The 20,515-nt window shown below is 66.2% G+C and overlaps 5 protein-coding genes and 1 long non-coding RNA gene across 7 annotated transcripts; 3 read left to right on the forward strand and 3 right to left on the reverse strand.

Moving 5' to 3' along the window:
• Positions 1-47: 47 nt before the first annotated feature.
• On the reverse strand, positions 48-2,108 carry NDUFB7 (NADH:ubiquinone oxidoreductase subunit B7). Of its 2 annotated transcripts, XM_085046087.1 has the most exons (4): positions 2,028-2,108; positions 1,834-1,980; positions 1,069-1,237; positions 48-243 (listed from the first exon to the last, which is right to left on the reverse strand). In XM_085046087.1, exons 2-4 carry the CDS (start codon positions 1,943-1,945, stop codon positions 153-155), a joined length of 372 nt encoding a protein of 123 aa, XP_084902213.1. In that variant the 5' UTR covers positions 1,946-1,980; positions 2,028-2,108; the 3' UTR covers positions 48-152. The 2 variants fall into 2 exon arrangements, with proteins under 2 accessions (XP_084902213.1, XP_084902212.1); XM_085046086.1 differs by lacking the exon at positions 2,028-2,108 and having other exon boundaries at positions 1,834-2,021.
• A 232-nt stretch (positions 2,109-2,340) lies between these two features.
• On the forward strand, positions 2,341-3,931 carry LOC146422589 (uncharacterized). Its single transcript, XR_014848057.1, has 3 exons — positions 2,341-3,729; positions 3,765-3,874; positions 3,906-3,931. It is a non-coding gene; the product is annotated as an uncharacterized LOC146422589 (long non-coding RNA).
• On the reverse strand, positions 3,883-5,499 carry TRAPPC5 (trafficking protein particle complex subunit 5). The gene is made up of 3 exons (XM_085046085.1): positions 5,392-5,499; positions 4,071-4,647; positions 3,883-3,897 (listed from the first exon to the last, which is right to left on the reverse strand). The coding sequence occupies exon 2, from the start codon at positions 4,639-4,641 to the stop codon at positions 4,075-4,077; it is 567 nt and encodes a 188-aa protein (XP_084902211.1). The 5' UTR covers positions 4,642-4,647; positions 5,392-5,499; the 3' UTR covers positions 3,883-3,897; positions 4,071-4,074.
• Positions 5,500-7,815: 2,316 nt separating this feature from the next.
• On the forward strand, positions 7,816-10,042 carry LOC146422591 (uncharacterized). Its single transcript, XM_085045762.1, has 4 exons — positions 7,816-8,014; positions 8,441-8,570; positions 9,352-9,485; positions 10,037-10,042. The coding sequence occupies exons 1-4, from the start codon at positions 7,976-7,978 to the stop codon at positions 10,040-10,042; spliced, it is 309 nt and encodes a 102-aa protein (XP_084901888.1). The 5' UTR covers positions 7,816-7,975.
• Positions 10,043-10,447: 405 nt separating this feature from the next.
• On the reverse strand, positions 10,448-12,582 carry LOC146422592 (protein PET100 homolog, mitochondrial-like). Its single transcript, XM_085046088.1, has 4 exons — positions 12,470-12,582; positions 12,036-12,122; positions 11,909-11,941; positions 10,448-11,189 (listed from the first exon to the last, which is right to left on the reverse strand). Exons 1-4 carry the CDS (start codon positions 12,554-12,556, stop codon positions 11,130-11,132), a joined length of 267 nt encoding a protein of 88 aa, XP_084902214.1. The 5' UTR covers positions 12,557-12,582; the 3' UTR covers positions 10,448-11,129.
• Positions 12,583-12,825: 243 nt separating this feature from the next.
• On the forward strand, positions 12,826-20,208 carry LOC146422593 (pre-mRNA-splicing factor SYF1-like). The gene is made up of 7 exons (XM_085046079.1): positions 12,826-12,957; positions 13,929-14,077; positions 15,665-15,788; positions 16,479-16,676; positions 18,146-18,280; positions 19,587-19,616; positions 20,031-20,208. Exons 1-7 carry the CDS (start codon positions 12,835-12,837, stop codon positions 20,202-20,204), a joined length of 933 nt encoding a protein of 310 aa, XP_084902205.1. The 5' UTR covers positions 12,826-12,834; the 3' UTR covers positions 20,205-20,208.
• Positions 20,209-20,515: the final 307 nt, after the last annotated feature.

A 20,515-nucleotide genomic window follows, 5' to 3' on the forward strand; every position in this document is an offset into this window, starting at 1 on the left:
GGTGGCATCTTCGCAATGTCCCCTCACACAGTGACAAGCCAGCGCAGTGTCACTCGGTGGGTTTATTGCGCGGGGGTGGCCTCGTGTCACCGTCACCGTGTCACCGTGTCGCCGTCACCGTGTCCCCAGGTGTCACTCGGTGTCCCCAGGTGTCACTCGGTGTCCCCCTGCTGTCCCCGCAGCCGTTTCTGGCGCTGCCGCAGGCGTCGCTCGCGCTCAAACTCCTTCATGCGCATCACGTAGCTGGGGACAGGGTGACACCGTGTCACCAGTGTCACCAGGTGCCACCGCGGCCACAGGGACAGCGCATGGAGGTGGGTGGGGGTGGCACCGCAGTGGCCCCATGTCCCCAAGCCCCTCCCACAACCCCCCATGTCCCTGTCATCCCCCGCTGACACATCCCTCCTGTCCCCACCCCTGTCCCCGTGTCCCCTGCTCCTCCCTGTCCTTGTCCCTGCTGTGTCCCCAAACCTGTCTATCCCCACCCTGCTGTGTGTCACCCCTGTGTCCTTGTGTCACCCCCAGCCTGTGTCACCCATCTGCCCGTGTCCCCGTCCTCACTCGTGGTGCTGGCAGCTGTCCCAGACATGTTCCCCCATGTCCCCCAGATGTCCCCATGTCCCTGTCCCTCATTCATGGTGCTCACAGCTGTCCCAGACATGTTCCCCCATGTCCCCCCGATGTCCCCCTGATGTCCCCATGTCCCTGTCCTCACTCGTGGTGCTCACAGCTGTCCCAGGCGTGTTCCCCTGATGTCCCCATGTCCCTGTCCCTCATTCATGGTGGTGGCAGCTGTCCCACGTGTGCTCCCCCATGTCCCCATTACATTCCCCGATGTCCCCCCACTGTCCCCGTGTCCCCGTCCTCACTCATGGTGCTCACAGCTGTCCCAGACATGTTCCCCCAGGTCCCCCCGATGTCCCCCTGATGTCCCCATCCTCACTCGCGGTGCTGGCAGCTGTCCCTGGTGTATTCCCCTGATGTCCCCTGATGTCCCCCCATGTCCCCCCATATCCCCCTGATGTCCCCCCATGTCCCCCTGGTGTCCCCCCATGTCCCCGTCCTCACTCGCGGTGCTGGCAGCTGTCCCAGGCGTGCCGCAGCTGGTGGCAGCCCCAGGGCACGGGGAAGTTGTCGCGGTGACATCGCATCAGCCGCAGCAGGTGGTGGCCGCAGTAGTCCCTCTGCTCCAGCGGCACGCGGCCCAGCGCCAGCTGCTCCGCCGTGGCCACCATCTCTGTCACCAGAGGGGACAGGCGACATCCTCAGAGCCCGCCCGGGAACGGGGGACACGCGACAGGGTGGGGACAAGCAGCAGGGCGGTGACACCAGGGGAGGGCGTGTGACGGAGGTGAGGACACGTGGGGACACTGCAGGGTTGGGGACACAGCAGGGCTGGGGACACCAAACACCACACAACACCACACAACACACAACACACACACACACACACACCAACACCACACAACACCACACACACACGTGGGGACACTGCAGGGCTGGGGACACAGCAGGGCTGGGGACATCGATACAGATGGGGGGAGACGCGGCGAGGGTGGGGACAGGGTGGGGACACGGGTGGGGACACGCACAGGGGTGTGACAGGGGTGGGGACAGGGCAGGTGGCACATGGGGACACGCGGGGGACACGGCAGGGACAGGGAGCGGGGACACGCCAGGAGGTGACACCGGGGGACACACACGGGGGTCGCGGCGGGAGGTCACCGGGGTCACGCGAGGGCGGGGACGCCCCAAGGACACCGCGCCCGTATCCCCCCCCCGTGTCCCCGTGTCCCCGTGTCCCCTGTCCCCTGTCCCCTGTCCCGCACTGACCGCGCGGCCGGCGCTGCGGCAGCCCCATGTCGGCGGGGAAGGACGGCATGTGCAGCGGGTCGGGCTCGCCCTCCGCGTCCCACAGGTAGCGCCGCGCCAGGTGAGCGCCCATGGCGGCGGCGCCGGGCCCGGGAGCGCCGGGAGCGGCTGGAGCAGCGGGAAACGCCGGGAAACGCCGGGAACGGGAGCAACACCGGGAACGGGAGCAACACCGGGAACGGGAGCAACACCGGGAACGGGCCTGAGGGGACAACGGAAACGCCGAGACCGGAAGCGGAAACGGAGGAAGAGCCCTGCTCGGGGCTGCGGCGCCCCCTGGCGGCGGGGAGGACCCCAAAGCGCTCGGAACGCCCCCGGATTCCCCAAAAACACCTGAAAGCCCCAAAAATCCCCAAAAATCCCAAAAATCTTCACCCCAAATCTTCCCACGCCCCCCAAAGTCTCTCCCGCACCCTCTCGCAGTTCTGCTGGGACTCCCAAATGCCACTGGTGGCCTCCATAGATCCCCAAATTCCCCTCTGTCCCCCACCTCTGGTGACATCCCTGGGGGGTGACGTGGCTCTGGGGGGGACATGGGGACAGCGATGGCACCGGGAGGTCACAGGGTGGTGGCACCTGTGGCCCCAGGAGCACTGGGGCAACCCCAGAGTGTCTCCAGGGATGAGCTCAGTGTCCCCAGCAGGGGACACCCCAATGTCCTAAGGAGAGGCCAAAGGCCACCAGGAGCCCCTTGGGCCAACCTCAGTGTCCCCAAGGGGGGTGACAAATTTCCTTATGTCCCCAAGAAGTGACAGACGTCCCCACAAGGGTCTGGGTGAGACAAGGGACATGTTGGGGACCCAAAGCCACCCCGGGATGTCCCCAGGCAAAGAAGAGCCAAAGCCACCGGAGGGACAAGAGAGTTTATAGTGACACGAGTGTCCCCAAGTGCCATCAGGAGGGACAAGGGACAGAGCTGAGGGACACAAACAGCTCCGATGTCCCCAGAGGTGGTCGAGGGCCATCAGGAAGGCTCTGGCGGTGGGTGGTGACATCTCAGCCCACATGGTGACATGGGACAGGGCCATGGGGACATCACAGTGCTCCTCACGGCTCGTGTCCCCCACGATGGTGTCCCTCGCTGTCCCTCATGGCTCGTGTCCCACGATGACAGTGAGGCCACCACCATGGCCCTGCTGTCCCAGCAACGATGTGGGCAAGGCCACGAGGGATGTGACAATGTCCCTCAGTGTCCCTCACAGCCTTGTCACACACAGTGACACGGAGCAGGGCCATGAAGGACATCATGCTGTGACAATGTCCCTCAGTGTCCCTCAGGGCCTTGTCACACACAGTGACACAGAGCAAGGCCATGAAGGACATCACGCTGTCCCCTCAAGAAACGACATCCTTCACGGCCTTGTCACACACTCTGCCATGTGACATGGCTGCCATGTCCCCATCCCCCTTGTCACGTGACAATGCTGCCATGTCCCTGTCCCTAGCGCCCCTCGGGCTCTTGTCAGTGACAATGCCGCGATGTCCCTGATGTTCCCATCCCTCAAGGCCGTGATGTCCCCGATGTCCCTGATGTCCCCATCCCTAGCGCCCCCCAGGCTCCTGTCAGTGACGAGGCCACGATGTCCCCAGTGTCCCTGTCCCTAGCGCCCCTCAGGCTCTTGTTGGTCACAAGGCCACGATGTCCCCGATGTCCCCAGTGCCCCTCAGGCTCCTGTCAGTGACAAGGCCACGATGTCCCCGATGTCCCTAGCACCCCTCCAGGCTCTTGTTGGTGACAATGCCCCAATGTCCCCAGTGTCCCCATCCCTCAAGGCCACAATGTCCCCAATGTCCCTAGCGCCCCTCCAGGCTCTTGTCACTGACAATGCCTGATGTCCCCAATGTCCCCATCCCTCAGTCCCTCAAAGCTGTGATGTCCCCGATGTCCCTAGCACCCCTCAGGCTCCTGTCAGTGACAATGCCATAATGTCCCTGTCCCTAGCGCCCCTCCAGGCTCTTGTCACTAACAGTGCCATGAAGTCCCCAATGTGCCCGTCCCTCAGTCCCTCAATGCCCGATGTCCCCGTCCCTAGCGCCCCTCAGGCTCTTGTCACTAACAATGCCCAATGTCCCCGATGTCCCTAGCGCCCCTCCAGGCTCTTGTCCCTGGCGACGCCATGATGTCCCCGATGTCCCCGATGTCCCTGTCCCTCAGTCCCTCAATGCCCAATGTCCTCGATGTCTCCGATGTCCCCGATGTCCCTAGCGCCCCTCCAGGCTCTTGTCCCTGGCGATGACCGCCTCGTCAAACTTGATCATGAGGGTTGTCCCCTTGTGCCAGTGGGCGCTGACGCGGGCCGGGAAGCCGGCGGCGCCCAGCACGGCCTCCAGCAGGCCGGCGGCGAAGGCGGCGCAGTTGAGCGAGCTGTTCTCGCGCGGCACCGACACGAACGTGTTCACCACCGGCTCCCTCTCGATCACGTAGAACGTGCGGTCGTCGTCGTTGGCCTGCTCCAGCTTGTCGGCCTCCCTGCCGAACAGCGCCCGCCACAGCGGCCCCTTCACGAACAGCAGCACGCCCAGCACCTTGGTCTCGCGCCGCCCCGGCCGCTCGCGGGCCACCAGCGCGTCCAGAGCCCTCAGCCCCACGTGGTGGCCCAGCTGGGCCAGCCGGGCCTGCAGCTCGGCCACCGAGGCCACGCGGCGCTGGCAGTACTGCACCAGCTCCGAGAAGAGCAGCGCGAAGGCGGCCAGGGAGAGCTCGGAGCGCGGCCGGCCCAGAGCCCGCTCCAGCACCAGGGACTTGCCCCGCGTGAAACGCGCGTCCATCGTGGCCTGCGGGCGAGGGACGGCGGTCAGCGCGGCTGGGAGGGGCTGAGGGCGGGTAGAGGGCAGCGGGAGGAGGTTAGTGGGAGGGCTAGAGGGGGTTTGGGGGATATGAGGGGAGCTGGGTTTAGGGGGGTCTGAAGGGTTAAAGGGGGTTTAGGGGGCTACAAGTTGGGGGATCTGAGGGGGGCTAGAGGAGGTTTAGGGTGTTTAGGGGGATCTGAGGGGGGCTAGAGGGGATTTAGTGTTTAGGGGGATCTGAGGGGGGCTAGAGGGGATTTAGGGGTGCCTGAGGGGGTACAGGAGGATTAAATGGGGTAGGGGCAGCGGGAGGAGGTTAGCGGGGGGCTAGAGGGGGTTTAGGGGGACCTGAGGGGAATTAAAGGGGATCAGAGGGGTTAAAGGGGGTCTGAGGGGGGCAGAGCGGCAGCTGGGCGGTCAGAGAAGGCCTTGGGGTGCCGCAGTGGGTCAGAGGCGGTGCGGGGCAGCCTGAGGGGGCTGGGGCTGTTCGAGGGGGTCGGCAGGGTCAGCTCGGTCCCGGGGGTCCCGGTGGTCCCGGGGGTCGCAGCGGTTGAGGATCAGAGCCGCGGAACGCCCACGGTGGGGCGGCAGGGAGGGGATGGGCGGACAGACAGACAGACAGACAGGGCGCCCCTCGGGCCGGGGGTGGCGGGAAGGAGATCCGGAGCTGCAGGGACCCCCCCGGGATCCCCCAGGACCCCCCAGGACCCCCCGGGACCCTCCGGTACCGACCTGACAGCGAGCCGATCCGGCTGCCGCGACACCGCCGCGAAACGCCGTAAAGCGCGCCGAGGGGCGGGGCTAAGCCGCAGGGGGCGGGGCTTGGATGGAGGGGCGGGGCTACATCCGCTTTGGCCACGCCCCTTCCCGAGGCCACGCCCCTGGGTGAAGCCGCTCGGGAGGGGACACGGGGGGACATTGGGGGGGGGACAGGGTGGGGACACGAGGGGACAGCTGGTGACACGGGGGGAGGGGATGTCCCCCCGCCCCTCCCCCCCCGGACACCTGGGCCGCCAGCTGGGGTGGGGGAGGGGCCCGAGCCCCAATGACGTCATGGGGTGGGTGACATCCCCCCCCCTTCCCCACTGGGACCTGTGACACCCACTGGGACAGCGGTGACACCCGGGGGGACACAGGGTCACTCCCCCCTGTGCCCCCTGTCACTGGTGTCACCTGGGTCCCCTCCCTGTCACTGGTGTCACCTGGGTCCCCCCTGTCACTGGTGTCACTTGTGCCACACAGGTCCCCTCTGTGTCCCCACCGTGTCACCCAGGTGCTCCCGTTTGTCCTGTGTCCCCTGCGCCACCGTGGGCACCCTGCCGCCATGTGTCACCCTCCGTGTCCCCATGTCCCTCACTGCCTCTGTGTCCCCAAGGTCCTCGGTGTCCCTGTGTCCCCCCGGTGTGCTCACGATTCCAATGTCCCCAAGGTATCCCACAGGGCCTCCCAATGTCCCCAACTCCCCACTGTCCTCATGTCTCCACAATGTCCCCAGGGTCCCCTGAGTGTCCCCAGTGTCCCCATGGCCCCAAAGTCTCCAGTGTCCACTCAGAGTCCCTAATGTCCCCACTGTCCCCATCCCCCTCAGTGTCCCCAGTCTCCCTCCAAAGGGACACTGGGGGACACTGGGGGACATGGGGAGGGACAGGGGACACGAGAGGACACCAGGGGACACCAGGGGACACCAGGGGACACTAGGGGACACAGGGGAACAAGGATGCCAGGGGACGTGGAGGGACAGAGCGACCCCGGGGGTGGCACTGGGGGCCGGGGGTGACACTGCTGTCCCCAAGTCCTGGGGCGGCGGTGGGGGACAGGGGACAGGGGACACTGCAGGGACACACAGGGAGACAGAGGAGGGACCCCTGGCTCTGCTGTCCCCAAGGAATGGGGGACACTGGGGGACACTGAGGGACCCTGGAGGACACTGGGGAGCACTGGGGATAACTGGTGACAGTGGGGGACATTGGGGTACGCCAGGGGACACCCCTGGGACAGCAACAGGAGACACTGGGGGACACCAGGAGGTGACTGGGAGAGCACTGGGGGACACTGGGGGGGACTTGGGGACATTTGGGAGACACTGCTGGGGAGCTGAGGGACACTGGGGACACTGGGGGACAGAGCAGGGAGGATACTGGGGGACACTGGGGACACTGGGGGACAGGGCAGGGAGGATACTGAGGGACACTGGGGACACTGGGGACACCGGGGGACACTGGGGACACTGGGGACACTGGGGGACAGAGCAGGGAGGATACTGGGGGACACTGGGGATAACTGGGGACAATGGGGGACAGCGCAGGAGCCCTTGAGGACACTGGGGACACTGGGGACACAGGGGGACACCCCCGGGGCAGTGACATGTGTGTCCCACATGTCCCCGGTGTCCCTGGCGAGTGTCCCCCGCTGTCCCCCCCGCGCGGGGTGGCGCTGGGGGATTTATGGGTGCAATTAAGAGCCATTTCGTTAATTGCTCGCCGCTGCCAGGGGGGATTGGGGACACGCGGGGGCGGCGGGGACACGGGGGGGACACGGGGGGGACCGGGGGGGACACGGGGGGGACACGCTATCCCACACCCATCCCCCGCCCCCCCGAGGGGACCTGCGGCGACACCCACGGCACCCGCGGGGACCCCGAGGGGACAGCAGGGACCCCACGGAGGGTCACAGAGCCCACGGGGACAACGTGTCACCCACGGGGACTCCATGGAGACCCCAGAGCACCCACGGGGACACCACAGGGACCCCACGGCACCTTCTGGGGACCTCACAGCACCCACGGGACCCCACGGGACCCCCTCGTGGGAGCCCCAGAACCCAGGGGACCCCAAAACACCCTCACGGGGACCCCAAAACACCCACGGGGATCTCACGGGGACCCCAAAACCCCTACGGGGACCTCACGGGGACCCCACAGCACCCAGGGACACTCGGAGTGTCCGCAGGGACATGTCCCCAGCACCGACGGCTCTACAGCGCCCGTGGAGACCCCACAGCACCACCGGGACCCCACAGAACCCACAGGGACCCCACAGCACCACCGGGACCCCACGGGGACCCCACGGAACCCACCGGGACCCCACGGAATACACAGGGAGCCCACGGGGACCCCAAAACACCCACGGCACCCCCAGGGACCCCAAAACACCCACGGCACGGGTGGGGACAGACACGCAGCACCCACGGGTGCCCCCCCGCGCTCCCAGGGTGCCCACGTGTCCCCCGCGTCCCCTCCCCGTGTCCCCTCCCGTGTCCCCCACCCACCCACGCGGGCTATAAGAGGGGCCGCGGGGGTCTCTGTCGCCCACCCGCGATGGCAGCCCCGGGGGGCACGGAGCCCGAGCGCGCGGCGGTGAGGGGGACAGCCGGGGGGACAGCCGGGGGACACCGGGGGGGTTTGGGGGTCCCCACCGCGAAGGGGTCCCCACTTTCGGGGGGCACTGCGGGGGAGGGGCGGCCTGGGGGTCCCACGGAGGGGGTCGCAGGTCGGGGGGCTCTCAGGGGCGGTGGGTCCCCATTTCGGGGGGCTCTCAGGATCCCCATTTTGGGGGGGGTCGGTCCCCATGTCGGGGGTCCCGGAGCAGTGGGGGGTCTCCATTTCAGGGGTTCCCCATTAAAAGGGGGGTGTCACCATTTCGGGGGTCCCGCTAACGGGGTGACCCCGCGGGGGAGTCTCGGGGGTCCCTGTTCCGGGGGGTCCCCGTTTCGGGGGTCGGTCCCCGTTTCGGGGGGTTCCCCGGAGCACGGGGGTCCCTGATGCGCTGTCGCTGTCCCCCAGGGGGGTCCCCCGGCCGGGGGGGGGTCCCCCACAGAGGGGGGCTCCCCGGAGCAGGAAGGATTCTTCTCGCTGCTGAGCTCCGTGCAGGGAACGCGAATGGATGAGCAGCGCTGCACGCTGGGGGGCTCGGGTGAGGGACAGGGACAGGGACAGGGGACAGGGGGGAGGGACAGGGGGACAGACAGGGGGACAGGGGGACGGGGGGACAGGGACAGGGGGAGGACAGGGACAGGGGGACAGTGAGGACACGGGGACAGGGGGGACAGGGACACGGGGACGGGACAGGGTGAGGGACAGGGGGATAGTGGGACAGGGGGACAGGGGTGAGGGACAGGGGACAGGGGGACAGGGGGACAGGGGGACAGTGGGACAGGGGACAGGGGTGAGGGACACAGGGGGGACAGGGGTGAGGGGACAGGGGGGGACGGGGGAGACAGGGGTGAGGGGACATGGTGACACGCGGGGAGTGACACGGGTGAGGGCACACGGCGTGCATGGGGGGGACACGGCGACACGGAGTGAGGCACGGTGGAATGCGGGTGAGGGGACACTGGGGGACATGCGAGGACATCACCTTGAGGGGTGGGGGGGACACGGGTGGCACGTGGGTTTGGGGACCAGCGGGGGGACACGGGGGGCAACTCAGGGGTCCCTGGGCGGGCAGGGGACTCCGTGGGTGACCCGGGGTGACCCGGGGATGTCCCCACGCGTGACCCGGGATATCCGTGGGTGACCCGGGGGTGTCCGTGGGTCACCCGGGGGTGTCCCCACGCGTGACCCGGGGCTTCCGTGGGGTGTCCATGTGTGACCCGGGGTGTCAGTGGGTGACCCGGCGATGTCCCCACGTGTGACCCGGGGGTGTCGGTGGGTGACCCGGGGTGTCCCCACGTGTGACCCGGGTGTCCCGGCAGGCGGGGGAGGGGAGCCGCCCCCCCCCGAGCTGGCGTCGCTGCTGGACATGGTGGCGAGCTCGCAGGGCCGCAGGATGGACGAGCAGCGGCTGAACGTGCCCAGGCTGCCCGGCTTCAGCTCGGGGGGGACACAGGTGACACCGCGGGGACACCGGGGGGACACCGGCACGGGGGGGCAGCGCCTCGGGGGGGGCTTTGGCAAGGGGGGGGCATGGGAGGTGACACCAGGGGGTTTGGCACGGGGGTGGCACGGGGGGGGCACCGATGGGTACGCGGGGACACCAGGGGTGGCACCGGGGGTTTGGCATGTGGGGGACACCAAGGGTGGCACTGCTGGTGGCTTTGGCATGGGGGGGTCAGTGGGGGTGACACTGGGGGGACTTTGGCACAGGTGGGCACAGGGGGTGGCACTGGCACCAGGGGTGGCACTGGGGGTGGCTTTGGCACGGGGGGAACACCGGGGGTGGCTTTGGCATGGAGGGGACACCAGGGGTGTCACCGGGGGTGTCACTGGCATGGAGGGGACACCATGGGTGGCTCTGGACAGCGATGGGGACAGCCAGGGCGGGTGGCACTTTGGGCACCCGGGGGGGATGGATGGCCAAGGTGGGACACCCGCTGGGGGTTGGGTGACCTTGGGGACACCCAGAGCCCCCCCTGAGTGCCCCTCCCCCCTCTCCCGCAGGACTGACCCCCCGGAGCCACCGACTGTCCCCTGCTGTCCCCCGCGGTGTCACCTCTGTCACCTCCCCCCTGCTGTGTCACCACCCCCCCAATAAACACCACCAGCACTTGGGGCCTGTGACACCCGCGGGGCCTTGGGGACATGGGTGGCACCGGGGGGTGGCACTGGGGGACAAAGGACACCGGCGGGGGTGGCACTGGGGGACAAAGGACACTGCCGGGGGTGGCACCAAGGGACAAAGGACACCGCCGGGGGTGGCACCAAGGGACACTCACAGCACTCGGGTGACACTGAGGGACACAGGACACCCGTCGGGGTGGCACCAGGGGACACCGAGCAGCCCCGGGTGGCACTTGGGGACAGCCCTGCCACCCCTGGGGACACCCCGTGGGCAGTGCCAGCCGTTTATTGGGGTTGGGGACAGCCGCGGGTGGCACGTGTCCCCTCAGGGCCAGTGACAGTGACACACGTCCCTCACGTGTCCCACCCATGTCCCACACGTGTCCCTCGTGTCCCCACGTCACCAGCCAGCGCAGGGACACGGGGACAGCCACGTGGCTCCAGTGCCACCCACGGTGGTGGCATCAGGTGGGGACACGTGTCCCTTGTGCCACCGACACGGGACGAGACGTGGCCACATGTCCCCTGTGTCACCAACACGGTCATGGTGACACCATCAGCCACTGGCACGTGTCACCTGTGTCACCAATATCGTCACTCAACGCTGTCACCATGTGGCTTCGGTGGCAGGACGTGGCCAAGTGTCCTCAGTGTCACCAATGCTGTCATGGCGATGGCACCAGGCTGTCCCCAGTGTCCCCTCTGTCACCAACAGAGCCACAGCGATGGCACCAGGCTGTCCCCAGAGTCCCCTCTGTCACCAACAGCTGGTGTGACGGTGCAGCCACATGTCCCCTCTGTCACCAGCCCTGCTGGCACGGTGTGCTCAGGGTGACAGGACGCTGTGACATCTCTGTCACCAGCGCGGCCACAGCGCGGCCACGTCGAGAGCCTCGTGTCCCTTTTGTCACCGCTGTGTTCTCTCTGTCACCGCCGTGTCCCGCAGGTGGCCGGGTGTCTGTCCCCTGTCCCCTCAGGCCTGTGTCCCTTTCCCCTCCCGCAGTCGCTCCTTCAGCTCGGCGATGGCTCTGCGCTGTGGGGACACCGATGGGGACAGGGATGGGGACAGGGATGGGGACAGGGACATCAACAGGGGACAGGGGACAGGGGACAGGGGACATTGACAAGGACAGGGACAGTGATCAGGTTCAGGGGACATCAACAGGGACACCGACAGGGACAGGGACGGGGATGGGGACAAGGACAGGGGACATTGGCAGGGCCAGGGGACACGGATAGGGGACAGGGGACAGGGGGTCAGGAGTCAGGGACAGGGGACAAGGGACAGTGATCAGGGCCAGGGGACATTGACAGGGACAGGGGACAAGGGGTCAGGGACAGGGCCATGTGACACAGCCACAGAGTCAGGGGACAGCAGGGACACAGCAGGACACAGGCTGTCCCCTGGCTGTCCCCTGGCTGTCCCCTGGCTGTCCTCCCTCTCCCCCCCCCAGGGGACATCAGGGGACACTGAGGGAGCCTTGGGGACATCGTGAGGGACATTGCTGGGGACACTGCGGGGGGAGGCTGGAGATGCTGGGGACACTGGGGGATGTTGGGGACACCCTGGGGACACCTGGAGGGGACGTTGGGGACACTGGGGGGATGCTGGGGACACACTGGTGACATCGGGAGGGTGCTGGGGAGTCACTGGGGACACCGAGAGGGACATGGGGACACTCTGGGGACACTCTGGGGACAGTTGGGGACAGTTGGGGACAGCTGGGGACAGCAGGGGACAGCCAGTCTCACCCGTTCAGGATCGTCCGGCGGGAAAATCTCCCTCTGGAAAGAGAGCAGGTGAGGGGAGGTGACCCGGGGGGACATCGAGGTGTCCCCAAGGTGTCCCCAGGGTGTCCCCAAGGTGTCCCCTCCCCACCTTGCGGTCGATCACGTGCCGCTGGAAGAACTCGGCCTGGTTGGAGATCCAGAACACGCCGACCGGGAAGGACAGGTAGACGAACATCTGTCACAGTGTCACCTGTGTCACTTGTGTCACCTCCCGTGCCACCTGTGCCACCCCCGGCCGGGAAGGACAGGTACAGGAGCACCTGGCACAGTGTCCCCTCCTGCCACCTGTCACCTTTGGTGTCCCCAGCCCCGCCCGGGGTGTCACACCGCTGTCCCCAGTGTCCCCAGTGTCCCCAGTGCCACCCGCCGCTGTCCCTCCCCATTGTCCCCAAGGCCAACCCCCGTTATTGACCCTCTTACTGCCCTCAGCTACCCCCCGAGGCGCCCCAGCTGCCCCCCCGCCCCGCTATTGTCCCAAACTGTCCCCAACTGTCCCCAAACTGTCCCCAGCCTCCTCCTCACCCTCAGGATCTCCAGCTTCACCCCCATGGCTGCTCCCGTCCGCCTCGCTTCCGCCTCCCCCCGCCCCGCAACACCGCGGCAGCCCATTGGCCGCGCGACCAGCACCGCCGCAGCCTATTGGCTGAGACAGGGCAGAGTAGACGGGGCGAAAGCCTTTCGAGCCAATGAGAATGGGGCACGGGCGGGGCGGAAGTGGGGTTTGAAGTGGCGCCGGAAGTGCGGCGGGGCGCGGGGAGATGGCTGCGGCGGAGGGGCAGATGGCGGAGCGGGAGGAGCCGCCGGGAGAGGAACCGGGAGCGATGGCGGCGCCGGGAGCGGAACCGGGGCCGGGAGCGGGGCACGGAGCGATGGCGGAGCACGGAGCGATGGCGGAGCACGGAGCGATGGCGGAAGCGGGGCCTGAGGCGGCGCCGGGAGCGGGAGCGCAGCCGGAGGCCTCAGCGCGGCCCGGAGCGGCAGCAGGCCCGGAGCGGCCCGAGCTGTGCTTTGTGAGTGCGGCGCGAGCGTGCTGCTGGCACCAGAACTGTCCCCTTCTGTCCCTGTCCCCAGCACTGTCCCCAGCCCTGTCCCCTGCTGTCCCCGGTTTCCTGTCCCGGATCTTGTCCCCAGCCCGTTCACACCCCCCGGTTCCTGTCCCCTCCTGTCCCCTCAGTGTCCATGTCCCCAGCCCCTCCCACGGCCACCTGGTTGTGTCCCTGTCCCCTTTCCTGTCCCCTCTCATGTCCCCATGTCACTGTCCCCTCTCCTGACCTGTTATCCCAATCATTTCCCACCTCTGGGTCCCCGCTGTCCCCTGTCCTTGTCACACTGTGTCCCTGTCCCCTGTCCCTGTCACACCATGTCACTCCCTGTCCCTGTCACACCATGTCACTGTCACCCTGTGTCACTGTCACCCCCTGTCCCTGTCACCCCATCTCTGGCTCCTCTTGCTCTCACTGTCCCTTGTCCCTGTCCTTCACTCTGTCCCCTCGCTCTGTCCCTGTCACCCCCTGGTTCTGTCCCCTTCCCATCCTGGTCCCTTTGTCCTCCTCCGTGCTGTCCCCTGACTGTCCCCATGTCCCCTGACTGTCCCCATGTGTCCCCAGGAGAACGAGGAAGTGCAGCACGAGGAGCTGTCCCTGCCTCTGTCCTTTGTCCCTGTCCCATGTCCCCCTAGGAGGATGAGGAGGAGCTGTCCCTGCCCATGTCCCCTGACCATGTCCCTGTCCCCATGTCCTCTTAGGGGGACGAGGAGGAGCTGTCCCTGTGTCCCCTGTCTCCTGACTGTCCCCATTTGTCCCCTGAGGAGGAGGAGGAGGAGGAGGAAGTGCAGCACGAGGAGGAGCTGTCCCTGCCTGTGTCCCCTGACTGTCCCCTGACTGTCCCCATGTGTCCCCAGGAGGAGGAGGAGGTGCAGCACGAGCAGGAGCTGTCCCCATGTCCCCTGACTGTCCCCATTTGTCCCCATGTGTGTCCCCAGGAGGAGGAGGAGGTGCAGCACGAGGAGGAGCTGCTCAGGAACCCGTTCTCGGTGCGCGGTTGGCTGCGCTACGCCCAGGCCAGGCAGAGAGGGCCGCGGCCGCGCCTCAACCAGATCTACGAGAGAGCGCTGCGCGAGCTGCCCGGCAGGTGACACACCTGGGGGGGCCTGGGGGGACATGGGGACACCTGGGATACACCTGGGATATGCCTGAGGGGCACCTGAGCACACCTGGGTATAGCTGGGTGGTGTCTAGGGTACCTGGGCATACCTGGGGGGACATGGGGACACCTGGGGGGACATGGGGACACCTGGGGGGGACATGGGGGGGGCCTGGGACACACCTGGGGACACCTGGGATACACCTGGGGACAACTGGAGACACCTGGGGACACCTGGGATATGCCTGAGGGGCATCTGGGGACACCTGGGGACACTGGGGGACACCTGGGGGTCACCTGGGATATGCCTGAAGGGTACCTGAGCACACCTGGGGACAGCTGGGATACACCTGGGGACAGCTGGGGGGTAGCTGGGGGTGTCTAGGGCACCTGGGCATACCTGGGATACACCTGGGAGGACATGGGGACACCTGGGGACACATGGGATACACCTGGGATACACCTGGGGACACTGGAGGAGCACCTGGGATACACCTGAGGGGCACCTGAGCACACCTGGGGACAGCTGGGGTACACCTGGGGACAGCAGTGGTGCACCTGGGAGACACCTGAGGGGCATCTGAGCACACTTGGGGACACCTGGGATACACCAGGGGGGACATGGGGACACCTGGGGACAGCACAGGTGCACCTGGGATACACCTGGGGACACGTCATGGCGACCCCTGTGCCCCCCAGGTGTGTCCCAGGGACCTTTGGGGACTCACCTGGGCATGTTTGGGGACACCTGGGGACACCTGGGGGACACCTGGGGACACCTGGGGACACAGGGACACCTCAGTGCCTTGGTGTGGGCAGGGGGCAGTGGGGACCTGCTCTGTCCCCTCGTGCGCTCAGGGTGACAGGAGGTGGCAGGGGTGGCCCAGGTGATGGGTGACACAGGTGACAGTGCTGGCACAGGTGACAAAGGTGGCACAGTGACAGGGGTGGCACAGTGACAGGGGTGACACAGGTGACAAAGGTGGCGCAGTGACAGGGGTGGCAGGGCCCATCACAGGGTGATGGGGGTGGCCCGGGTGACATTAGTGACAGGGTGGCAGTGGCAGCCAGGTGACAGGGGGTGCCTCAGGTGACCTGCAGCAGTGCCAGGCACAGGTGACAGGGTGGCACAGATGCCGGGGGTGTCCCCAGGGGTGTCAGGTGGCCCTGGTGACACCGCTGTCCCCTCCCCAGCTACAAGCTGTGTCCCCAGGGGTGTCAGGTGTCCCTGGTGATGGCTGTGTCCCTGTCCCAGTTACAAGCTGTGTCACCAGTGTCCCTAGGGATGTCCCCAGGGGTGTCAGGTGTCCCCAGGGGTGTCCCCAGGGCTGTCAGGTGGCCCCGGTGACAGCGCTGTCCCCTCCCCAGTTACAAGCTGTGGTACCAGTGTCCCCAGGGGTGTCCCCAGGGCTGTCAGGTGGCCCCGGTGACAGCGCTGTCCCCTCCCCAGTTACAAGCTGTGGTACCAGTGTCCCCAGGGATGTCCCCAGGGGTGTCAGGTGTCCCTAGGGATGTCCCCAGGGGTGTCCCTAGGGGTGTCAGGTGGCCCTGGTGACACCGCTGTCCCCTCCCCAGCTACAAGCTGTGGTACCAGTACCTGCGGCAGCGCCGGGCTCAGGTCAAAGGTCGCTGTCCTGCTGACCCTGCCTTCGAGGAGGCCAACGCTGTCCACGAGAGGGCGCTGGTGTTCATGCACAAGGTCAGGGACACTGCGGGGACATTGTGGGGACATGGGGGGATGGTTGGGTGTGGAGGGACATGGGGACACTGTGGGGACAACAGGGACACGGGGGGGGATTGGCGGGGTGTGGAGGGACATGGGGACAGTAGGGACAAGGGGGGAGGAGATGTGGGGACATGGGGAGGATGTGGGGGACATGGGGACTTGGGGACTTGGGAGGGACATGGGGGCACAGGGGACATGAGGGGACATGAGACTGGGGACATGGGAGGGACTGGGGACATGGGGGAGCACGGGGAACAGGGGAGGACAAGGGGCTGGAGGCCATGGGGACATGAGGGTGACACGGGGATGTGGGGTGACACAGGAGACACGGGGACACCCCACATGGCCCTATGTCCCTGTCACCCCGTGTCCCCAGTGCTGCAGGTCCAGCTGGAATAATGCCAACTCCTGGCGGAGCAGGGCAGGATCACTGTGATCCCCCAGTGTGTCCCCAATGTCCCCAATGTCCTCAATGTCCCCAATGTCCCCAGAGTGTCCCCAGTGTCCCCACTGTCCCCTGTCCCCGCAGATGCTGTGGATCTGGATGGATGATTGCCAGTTCCTGGCAGAGCAGGGCCAGATCACTGTGATGCCCCAATGTCCCCAGTGTCCCCAGTGTCCCCAATGTCCCCAGAGTGTTCCCAGTGTCCCCTGTCCCCGCAGATGCCGCGGATCTGGATGGATTACTGCCAGTTCCTGGCGGAGCAGGGCCGGATCACGCGGACGCGCCGGACGTTTGACCGCGCGCTGCGGGCACTGCCCATCACCCAGCACCGCCGCCTGTGGCCGCAGTACCTCAGCTTCGTGCGCAAACACCCGCTGCCCGAGACCGCTGTGAGGGTGTACCGGCGATTCCTCAAGGTGGGACACACCTGGGGACACACACACACACACACACACCTGGGGACAGGGACACACACACCTGGGGACAGGGACACACACACACAAACACCCGCTGCCCGAGACCGCTGTGAGAGTGTACCGGCGATTCCTCAAGGTGGGACACACCTGGGGACACACCTGGGGACAGGGACACACACACCTGGGGACACACACACACACAAACACCCGCTGCCCGAGACCGCCGTGAGGGTGTACCAGCGGTTCCTCAAGGTGGGACACACCTGGGGACACCTGGGGACACACCTGGGGACACCTGGGGACACACCTGGGGACACCTGGGGACAGGGACACACACACACACACAAACACCCGCTGCCCGAGACTGCTGTGAGGGTGTACCGGCGCTTCCTCAAGGTGGGACACACCTGGGGACACCTGGGGACACACCTGGGGACACCTGGGGACACCTGGGGACATCTGGAGACAGGGACACTCACACACACACACACACACACACAAACACCCGCTGCCCGAGACTGCTGTGAGAGTGTACCGGCGCATCCTCAAGGTGGGACACCTGGGGACACCTGGGAACACACACACACCTGGGGACAGGGACACACACACCTGGGGACAGGGACACACACACACAAACACCCGCTGCCCGAGACTGCCGTCAGGGTATACCAGCGATTCCTCAAGGTGGGACACCTGGGGACACCTGGGGACACACCTGGGGACACCTGGGGAAAGGGACACACACACACACACACACACACACACCTGGGGACACCTGGGGACAGGGACACACACACACACACACACACACACACACACAAACACCCGCTGCCCGAGACTGCTGTGAGGGTGTAGCGGCGATTCCTCAAGGTGGGACACACCTGGGGACACCTGGGGACACACCTGGGGACACACCTGGGGACACCTGGGGACACACCTGGGGACACCTGGGGACACCTGGGGACACACACACACCCCTGGGGACACCTGGGGACAAGGACACACCAGGGGTGTTGCCCTGGGGCAGTGGCACAGCCCAGGACAGGGAAACACCTGGCAGTGTCACCCTGGGGCGATGGCTGGACACCTGTCTGTCCAGGTGGCACTGGAGGGGTTCAGGTGACCCCGAGGTGACCCAGGTGACACTGAGGTGACCCAGATGACACTGAGGTGGCTCTCCTGTCCCCAGCTGTGCCCCGAGGAGGCGGAGCAGTACATGGGGGTTCAGGTGACACTGGGGGGGTTCAGGTGACCCCAACGTGACACTGCTGTCCCCAGCTGTGCCCCGAGGAGGCAGAGCAGTACATGGGGGTTCAGGTGACACTCAGGTGACACTCAGGTGACACTGAGGTGGCTCTCCTGTCCCCAGCTGTGCCCCGAGGAGGCCGAGCAGTACATGGGGGTTCAGGTGACACTGGGGGGGTTCAGGTGACACCCAGGTGACACTGATGTGACACTGCTGTCCCCAGCTGTGCCCCGAGGAGGCGGAGCAGTACGTGTCCTACCTGCGCTCGGTGGGTCGGCTGGACGAGGCTGCTCAGGTTCTCGCCAGGCTGGTCAACGACGAGCGCTTCGTGTCCCGCGAGGGCAAGTCCAACTACCAGGTGGGCCTGGGGACAATGGGGACACTGGGGACACCTGGGGGACACCTGGGAACACCTGGGGAGGCACCTGGGGGTACCTGGGGGGCCCTGGGGACACATGGAAAGGCACCTGGGGACACCTGGGGAGCACTGGGGATACCTGGGGACACTGCAGGGACACCTGGGGACACCTGGGAGACACCTGGGGACACTGGGGATACCTGGGGACACTGGGGACTCCTGGGGATACCTGGGGAGGCACCTGGGGACAGATGGAGAGGCACCTGGGGACATCTGGGGGGCACTGGTGACACCTGGGGGACACTGTGGGGACACCTGGGGGGCACTGGGTATACCTGGGGACACCTGGGGGACACCTGGAGAGGCACCTGGGGGTACCTGGGGGACACCTGGAGACACCTGGGAGAAACCTGGGATGCACAGGGTATGTGGGAGGCACCTGGGGGGTACTGGGGACACCTGGGGAGGCACCTGGGGACACCTGGGGGCACTGTAGGGACACCTGGGGGGCCCAGGACCCCTGGGGGACACCTGGGGAGGCACCTGGGGATACCTGGGGGGCACCTGGGGACACTGTGAGGACACCTGGGGGACACCTGGGGGACACCTGGGGGGGGCACAGGGTATCTGGGAGGCACCTGGGGACACCTGGGGGGCACTGGGGACACTTGGGGACACCTGGGGTGGCACCTGGGAGGGGTTGGGAGGGAGCACAGAGCACAGGTGGTGACAGGAGGGACACCCTGGACAGTGGGAGGAGTACCTGGGGGGATCCTGGGCAGTGCTGAGGGGTCTTGGAGGGTGATTGGGGCAGTTTTGGGGTGATTTGGGGTGATTTGGGGTCTCTAACCCCCGTTTCTCCTGTCCCAGCTGTGGCAGGAGCTGTGTGAACTCCTTTCCAAGCACCCTGGGGCAGTTTTGGGGTGATTTGGGGCAGATTTAGGGTCTCTAACCCCTGTTTCTCTCATCCCCAGCTGTGGCAGGAACTCTGTGAGCTCCTCTCGCAGCACCCTGGGGCAGTTTTAGGGTGATTTGGGCAGTTTTGGGGCAGTTTTAGGGCAGTTTCATGGTCTCTAACCACAGTTTCTCTCATCCCCAGCTGTGGCAGGAGCTGTGTGAACTCCTCTCCCAGCGCCCTGGGGCAGTTTTGGGGTGATTTGGGGCAGTTTTGGGGCGGTTTCAGGGTCTCTAACCCCTGTTTCTCTCCTCCCCAGCTGTGGCAGGAACTCTGTGAGCTCCTCTCCCCGCACCCTGGGGCAGTTTTGGGGCAGATTTAGGGTCTCTAACCCCATTTCTCCTGTCCCAGCTGTGGCAGGAGCTGTGTGAGCTGCTCTCCCAGCACCCTGGGGCAGTTTTGGGGTGATTTAGGGCAGTTTTGGGGTGATTTGGGGCAGTTTTAGGGCAGTTTCAGAGTCTCTAACCCCTGTTTCTCCCCTCCCCAGCTGTGGCAGGAGCTGTGTGAGCTGCTCTCGCAGCACCCTGGGGCACTTTTAGGGTCCCTAACCCCATTTCTGTTGTCCCCAGCTCTGGCAGGAGCTGTGCGAGCTCCTCTCCCAGCACCCTGGGGCAGCTTTGGGGTGATTTGGGGCAGTTTTGGGGCGGTTTCAGGGTCTCTAACCCCATTTCTGTTGTCCCCAGCTCTGGCAGGAGCTGTGTGAGCTGCTCTCTCAGCACCCTGGGGCAGTTTCAGGGTCTCTAACCCCCATTTCCCCTCTCCCAGCTCTGGCAGGAGCTGTGTGAACTCCTCTCTCAGCACCCTGACCGCGTGCGCTCGCTGGACGCCGGGGGAATCATCCGCGGAGGTCTCACGCGCTTCACCGACCAGCGCGGGCGCCTCTGGGGAGCTCTGGCCGATTGCTACGTGCGCTGCGGCCACCTCGAGAAGGTGACACTGCTGTCCCCTCCCCGGCACCCCTGGGAGTGACAGACACCCCCTGGGACAGGCTGACACCCCCTGGGACAGAGTGATGTCTTTGGGGACAGAGTGACACCCCTGGGACAGTGACACCCCTGGGACAGGCTGACGCCCCTGGGACAGAGTGATGTCTTTGGGGACAGAGTGACATCTCTGGGACAGAGTGACACCCCTGGGGACAGACTGACTGTCTCTATTTTCTGTTTCTTTTAACTGTCCCCTGTCCCTAGTGCTGTCCCTGTCTGTGTCCCCTGTGTCCTTGTCTGTGTCCCCTGTCCCTGTCCCAGGCTGGGGATGTGAACAAGGAGCCCATGATGTCC

The sequence above is a fragment of the Lichenostomus cassidix genome, unplaced genomic scaffold (genome assembly GCF_008360975.1).
Source record: "Lichenostomus cassidix isolate B80296 unplaced genomic scaffold, HeHo_3.0 HiC_scaffold_39, whole genome shotgun sequence".
Taxonomy (NCBI): domain Eukaryota; kingdom Metazoa; phylum Chordata; class Aves; order Passeriformes; family Meliphagidae; genus Lichenostomus; species Lichenostomus cassidix.

What these genes read in the sequence shown, in the direction of transcription:
- NDUFB7 (XM_085046087.1), bottom strand. Translation starts at nt 1,945, where the DNA reads ATGGGCGCTCACCTGGCGCGGCGCTACCTGTGGGACGCGGAGGGCGAG. An exon ending in GCCGCAGCGCCGGCCGCGCG is followed by an intron (nt 1,238 to 1,833) that starts GTCAGTGCGGGA and finishes CTCTGGTGACAG; the next exon opens with AGATGGTGGCCACGGCGGAG. An exon ending in GACAGCTGCCAGCACCGCGA is followed by an intron (nt 244 to 1,068) that starts GTGAGGACGGGG and finishes CCCTGTCCCCAG; the next exon opens with CTACGTGATGCGCATGAAGG.
- TRAPPC5 (XM_085046085.1), bottom strand. Translation starts at nt 4,641, where the DNA reads ATGGACGCGCGTTTCACGCGGGGCAAGTCCCTGGTGCTGGAGCGGGCT.
- LOC146422591 (XM_085045762.1), top strand. Translation starts at nt 7,976, where the DNA reads ATGGCAGCCCCGGGGGGCACGGAGCCCGAGCGCGCGGCG. An exon ending in CGGAGCCCGAGCGCGCGGCG is followed by an intron (nt 8,015 to 8,440) that starts GTGAGGGGGACA and finishes GCTGTCCCCCAG; the next exon opens with GGGGGTCCCCCGGCCGGGGG. An exon ending in CTGCACGCTGGGGGGCTCGG is followed by an intron (nt 8,571 to 9,351) that starts GTGAGGGACAGG and finishes GTGTCCCGGCAG; the next exon opens with GCGGGGGAGGGGAGCCGCCC.
- LOC146422592 (XM_085046088.1), bottom strand. Translation starts at nt 12,556, where the DNA reads ATGGGCTGCCGCGGTGTTGCGGGGCGGGGGGAGGCGGAAGCGAGGCGG. An exon ending in TGAAGCTGGAGATCCTGAGG is followed by an intron (nt 12,123 to 12,469) that starts GTGAGGAGGAGG and finishes ACACTGTGACAG; the next exon opens with ATGTTCGTCTACCTGTCCTT. An exon ending in GGCACGTGATCGACCGCAAG is followed by an intron (nt 11,942 to 12,035) that starts GTGGGGAGGGGA and finishes CTCTCTTTCCAG; the next exon opens with AGGGAGATTTTCCCGCCGGA.
- LOC146422593 (XM_085046079.1), top strand. Translation starts at nt 12,835, where the DNA reads ATGGCGGAGCACGGAGCGATGGCGGAAGCGGGGCCTGAGGCGGCGCCG. An exon ending in AGCGGCCCGAGCTGTGCTTT is followed by an intron (nt 12,958 to 13,928) that starts GTGAGTGCGGCG and finishes GTGTGTCCCCAG; the next exon opens with GAGGAGGAGGAGGTGCAGCA. An exon ending in AGGGCAAGTCCAACTACCAG is followed by an intron (nt 18,281 to 19,586) that starts GTGGGCCTGGGG and finishes CTCCTGTCCCAG; the next exon opens with CTGTGGCAGGAGCTGTGTGA.